A 6,226-nucleotide genomic window follows, 5' to 3' on the forward strand; every position below is an offset into this window, starting at 1 on the left:
CCCGATTAGAACACTCTGTCAAACGGCTATTACATATATAATGTCAGATTTGGGGATTGGATTACCTGCTTAGGAAAAGCAACAACAAAATTCCAACCCAAAAGAAAAACGTTTTCATGGATATTTTTCTTCAATGATTAGAATTTCCATCTCCGTCATTGTCACGAACCCTGTACCCTCTCTCTCCTCCCATTTCTCCCTGCCCCTCTTTTAATCGGGGCTTAAGAAATTTGGGAAAAAAAGTATATGGGTTTCATTCTATCTTTCTTTCTTCTTCTTCGTTCTTTTTTTTTTTTGCGCGCGTTAAGACGAGTGAATCATACTTGACGAGTATAGATACATCCTATAAAATCAAAAAAACAAAATATCTCGAAGTGCAGAGGCAACTCCCCATCTCCAGCCTATAACGTATTACCGAAGTGATTGGCTACATAAGTAACCATTCAGTCCGCAGCTCTATTAGTTTCATTCATGGCCCTTTTTTCCCAACGACATGTTAAACATTGAACGTTTGTTTTTTTTTTCCGACAAAAGATGGGAGACCCTTAGCTTCCCGTTTTTCAAAACAATGCTATTTCAGCATCCGCTAGAGCTAATATAAATAGAATTAGGAAAATCTATAGTCCAACAGATGATTGGCCAGACTTTACGTAAGCTGATTGCCCTCCTAGCATATTTGAGTGCACTTAAACACGGAAAGAGATTGCCAAATACCATAGACCATTGGTACAAGGGTGTGACACGTTCACGTAGTGTACTAATATTCTTTACGGGCATGACAAGTTACTGTTCGCCAATGGGGAGTGCAGCTTCCTCTCGGACATGGAAGCAAGGGGATTGGCTCAACGTGACAAATGCAAGATAAGATGTCTTCGCTAGTCTTTTAAAAACACTTTGGATATCTCGTAGAGCAAACTACTTATGTTACACTCAAATCAGCTAAACGGAATTGTAATTCCCATAATCTCCTCAACTTCTTGTTATTTCCATCTTTAATCTTCACCCCTTCCCACATGTTTGGTAGATGGCTTATTAATAAGCTAGCTCACCATCTAAACGCACTACTGACTGATGCCTACTACATTTTTTACAAAGCACAATGATTTACAAATTCAAAAATATACCGGAAAGGTAAGGAACATGACAAACTGGCTAATGATAATAGAAATCTGTAAGTGCTACATAGAGTAAAGGGCAACAAAGTAACTAGATATCATATATACTAGCGAATTATTTTTAAATGTGATCCAAATCAGATCTGAACCTTGCCTTCATGAACTTTTCATTATTTTAACATTCAGACAAAGCTGGGCGAATCTAGTTCTTGACGTCTGAAGTCCAGGGCAGTTTCACCATTATTTCATATATAGCTCAGACTTCACAGTGTTGAGCTTGCCACCTTAATGAAGCAGGAGGCAGCTTCAAGGTCAGTTTTCAGTCTCAGCTTTCATCCTCGACATTACCATGTCAAGGCAGCAAGAACCCTGGAATTGATATTTGGAAAAACCGCTTGCTCAGCTTGCATCAGCCTTAACAGCTTCACTAGTTATTGCTGCCTGCCAGCGTTACCCAACTACAATGATCTGCCAATGAGAATACTTCCTTTTGATGGCATCTGAATTTTCTATGGGGAAGCTAATGACAATGGGATCAATTTCTTCAAGAATTTCAACAGAGTCCTTTCACAGGAAATCACACATTGAGTCCAGATTAGAGTTTAAGTAGAATACAAGTAAGCATTCTTAAACTACCTCAGAATCTGATGACCCAATGTATCTTCTATGCCCACACCCTTTTGCCCAACTTGATTGTTTCCCTTTATCAGTTGAAGGATAGAAGATTCAATACATATCATTCACAAAATCTCCTATACTCCAATCTTCCTCCTCCTCGATGGCGTCCTAATCTGCCGGACGAGCACATGTAACTGGTTCATACCCTGCCCATCTCAAATTAAGCTTCAACTCATCTAACATCCGATAGATCTCCCTACTTCTTACATGAAACCTGTCCCCCGCTACAAATATTTGAACACCACTATCTATTTCAATCCAACTGAATCCAGGAACCTTCACCACCCCCTTCTCCTCCATCATCTTTCTAATTCTTCTGAAATCCTCCCATCGACCCATGCATGCATAAAGATGAGAGAGTAGAACATAGCAGCTTCCATATTCTGGTTCAACCTCGATCAATTTCCGTGACACAATCTCCGCAATCTCAACATTACCATGCTTCCGGCATGCAGCTAAAAGTGTACCCCATATCACTAATCCAGACTCCATGGGAATATTGCCGACAAGATCCAATGCTTCTTCTAGAAGTCCAGAGCGGCCTAGCAGATCCACCAAGCACCCGTAGTGCTGGACCGTTGGTCTGATGCCCCAACTTCTCATGAGGTTGAAATACTCTATGCCTTTATTCACTAGCCCACCATGGCTGCAGGCACACAGAACACCAATAAATGTTACATGATTAGGCTCAACACCTAATCTTAGCATCTCAGAGAACAATTCAAGAGCAGTTTCCACAAGGCCATGAGCTGCAAATCCTCCAATCATCGAAGTCCAGTGGCCCACATTTTTTTCTGAAATGTTTACGAAAACCTGGTATGCAGCATCAATAACTCCACATTCAGCATACATTTTGATCAGCGCAGTACCAAGAGCACCTAGTAGTGAGAATTTCTGACGTATTATGTACCCATGCACCCTTCTGCCCATACAAAGGAGACCAAGATCAGAGATCGCCGATACCACGCTCACCATCGTGGATTCATCAGGCATTACACCTGAAATCTGCAACTCGACGAATATTTTAAGAGCTTCATGCGGCAATTCATTCCGCACATACCCTCCCATCAAAGAATTCCAAGAAACAACATTTCTCTCCGGCATTTCATCGAAAATCCTACGCGCGGAGTTCATGTCACTATATTTTACAAACCCATCAATCATGGTGTTCCAAGCAACAACATTTCTGTTCGGCATTCCATCGAATAATCGCTGGGCCTTATCCATCCTGCGACATTGTGCGTACATGCGAACGAGAGAAGTCGCGACGTAGACATCATCAGAGGGCACGGATTGCGATTTCAGAATCATGCAGTGGATCTGCTCGCCCTCGTCGAGGGCGGAAAGCTGGGCGCAGGCTTTCAGGATGAGAGGGAAGGTGAACTTATCGGGTGGAGTACGGCAATCTGAAAGCATCTTTTGGAACAGGTGGAGGGCGGCTTCGGGGAGGTGGGATTGGGTGTGGGCTCGGATGAGAGTGTTGTAGTGGAAGGAGGAAGGAAGAGGAGTTTGGTCGAACAGGTTGGGGAATGGCGATGGAGGAGGTTTGGAGGTGAGAAAAGGTGGGGGGTGGAGGCCATGATTAAGTGTTTGGGCGTGGAGATCTGAGCTGTTTTTGATGGTGGTGCAGCGAGATTGGAGAGGGGAAGGTGGGAGAAGGATGGATCGAGATACAGACATATTACCAAACAAAGCAGCAATGGTGATCTCTGATGCTTTTGAGACTACTTGTAACCAGAGATTTCCGTTAACCCCCGGAGGCAATGTTCCAATGGGAGTCTCCTGTTTTCTGTCCTGGGTTTAGGAATAGGGTTACTTTCTGATGCTTTGATGTAAGTACAGTATTACACAAGCAGTGTCTAATGTCTAATGTGACCCAGTTTTCTTTTCTTCTTCTTCCCTTTGTTTTTTTTATCCCTCCCCTCATTGGATGGTTTTAGTTGAATTTAGATATATAAATAATCAGATAATCATAAGCCTTAAAGTACAATATTTTCTACAAAAGGATAAAAGTTACAATGCTTTATGTGTTCTATCTACGGCCATTCTGGGGTCAACTCTTGTTCTATAGGAGTCAGCTTATGGTCTTTAGGGATCGGCTAAAAAATATGCAGTTTTTCATCTCTTTCTGTCTTTCATTTGAAATTGTTCTAGGGTTAACTCAACTGATCCTAAGGTCGACTTATGAAAGTGTGCCAGATTTTGTTAATGTGTCGAGGTCAACTCGTGTTGTCCTAGGGACGACTCCTGAACTTCCCAAAATTGAAGTCTTCTAATTTAGCTTGTGGACATTCAGGGGTCGGCTCCTAGTGTTCCTCGGATTGACTTCTTTCATATAGAATTTCATACACTTGAGTTTCATTCTTCCACTTTAAGTGTTTTGAACTGATATATTCTTGGCTTCCTATAAGCATTCTTGTACGCTCCAAACAAGTGATTAGTAAATTTTTTACTCAAATATTTTGTATCATCAAAATCAAACCTTTTGGGTCAACACAAGATGTCCCTTTTGAAGACTTGCTATTATTTGGTCTATAGTAAATGATCTCTTTTGAGATAGTTGATCAATCTTTGATTCACAAATATCGGTCTGGATGTGGTGTAAACAATTATTAAAGGAGAAGCTATTTGCAATGTAAGTAGCATCTCTAGCTTCAATATTAGTATTGTTAGAGATGTCATTTACCTCTGAATTTATTACTTGAAACTAATTGATGTTACTATTTAAGGAATACCCTATAAAGATTTTATCTAGTATTTTGGGACCTATTTTCATCCTTTTTTATGTTCGAATATACCTACTTTGGCTATGCACCCCTACACTTTGATGTCCAAAAGGTGTCTTGATACTATTCTTAAAATGTATCTTATTTAAGATATAGGAGGCTGCTAATATGACCTTCCCTCATAAGTTCTCGAGTACTCTTGAACTAATTAATATTGAGTTGCCTATGTACATTAGGATTTAGTTTTTCCATTCTACTATATTGTTGGACTAATGGGAATAAGGAGGAGTGGCCTCATAGATGATCCCATATTCTTGGCAGAATAAGGTCATCGCTGATCGAACCTAGGTCTTTAAGGGTTTTTTAGTTAGAGTTTCTATTTCAACCTTAAACATTTTGAACTGACTAAGATTTCATCTTTAGATTTGATCATATATGTGTAATAATATTAGGAGAAGTTATCTATAAATGTTACAAAATAACAATTATCTCCTCGTGCCAGTACTTAGTAGAGTCACACACACATTGCAATAAATAAAATCAAGAAGGTTTGAACTTCTATATATTGATTTAAAAGGTTTACGATACTCTTGGCTTGAATGCAGATTTTACATTTGGATTTTTTATCAAGATGCACTTTAGGAATTAGATTAAGTTAGTCATGTAATGGATCTATTAAAGTTTATATGACCAAGGATATCATGCCAGATTTTGGAAGATTCAAGATTAAGAATAATTGAAGGATCTTTATTGGAACTTTTGGGAATTATACTTATCGTGAATAGACCTTCAAATACAAATCATTTCCCTACAAACTCAAAATTACAAGTTATTACAAGCTTATTGGATTCTAGTATAATTTTATAACCCTTAGACATAAGAAGATATCAGGATTCCTTGAAGGATTAGGACTTTTCTAGATGTCATCTTGATATCCACTTGATCTTTTCCTAACACTTATGTTATTGAATTATTTCCAAGAATTATACCCCCCTCCCCCTCATGATTCTTGGAAGGTGGAAAACTATGAGCGATTGAAATAATCATGAACATTAGCTTTAAAATTAAGCCACCAATCATAAGATAAATTGACAAGGTTTACTAAGAATTTTGAAACATCTAACCTGAAAGAAGGTCCAACACCATCTTTTGACCATGTTCACTTGAGATTGGATGCACCTTTCATACGTGGCCTAGTCTTCTTATGGTAGCAATCCTGCATCACATGATTTGTTTGCCCTTGCACAAAGCAGAAAGTTTCCTTCTTCTTTGGCTTCTGACTTGGTCGGGTTTGGTTAGATCGGTTTTGATTTTTAGGAGGTTTGAAGGAAGAGATATGGTTTGATTGATTCTAGAGGTTCTTCTTTTTGGAGTTCTTCACCGAGGATTCGAATTGGCTTTGATTCGATGTGGTTATGTCCACTCTAGTTTATGCTTGAGCTTAAGTCAATGCTCTTTGAATCTAATGGAGTTAATAACCTCTGCTAGGTTTAAGTCACCTTGTATATGATTTAACTCTCTTGCAATAACTTTGACCAAGATGAAAGGAGAGAGTTAGTCAAGTCTTAGAGCTTTATAGCTCTAAGATGATCTTGGTATTCATGGATCTGGATAATAATAGGTTTGTTTTCCGCTATTGCGTACTTACAAAAGTTGGATATGATGAATCGGTCTAGACCGGCATCATTTATTCCACACCCAGCCTCT

The 6,226-nt window shown here is 39.3% G+C and overlaps 1 protein-coding gene across 1 annotated transcript; it reads right to left on the bottom strand.

Moving 5' to 3' along the window:
• Positions 1 to 1,901: 1,901 nt before the first annotated feature.
• On the bottom strand, positions 1,902 to 3,473 carry LOC103706188 (pentatricopeptide repeat-containing protein At5g48910-like). The gene has a single exon (XM_008790227.3). The coding sequence runs from the start codon at positions 3,471 to 3,473 to the stop codon at positions 1,902 to 1,904; it is 1,572 nt and encodes a 523-aa protein (XP_008788449.2).
• Positions 3,474 to 6,226: the final 2,753 nt, after the last annotated feature.

Source organism: Phoenix dactylifera, unplaced genomic scaffold (assembly GCF_009389715.1).
Source record: "Phoenix dactylifera cultivar Barhee BC4 unplaced genomic scaffold, palm_55x_up_171113_PBpolish2nd_filt_p 000085F, whole genome shotgun sequence".
NCBI lineage: Eukaryota > Viridiplantae > Streptophyta > Magnoliopsida > Arecales > Arecaceae > Phoenix > Phoenix dactylifera.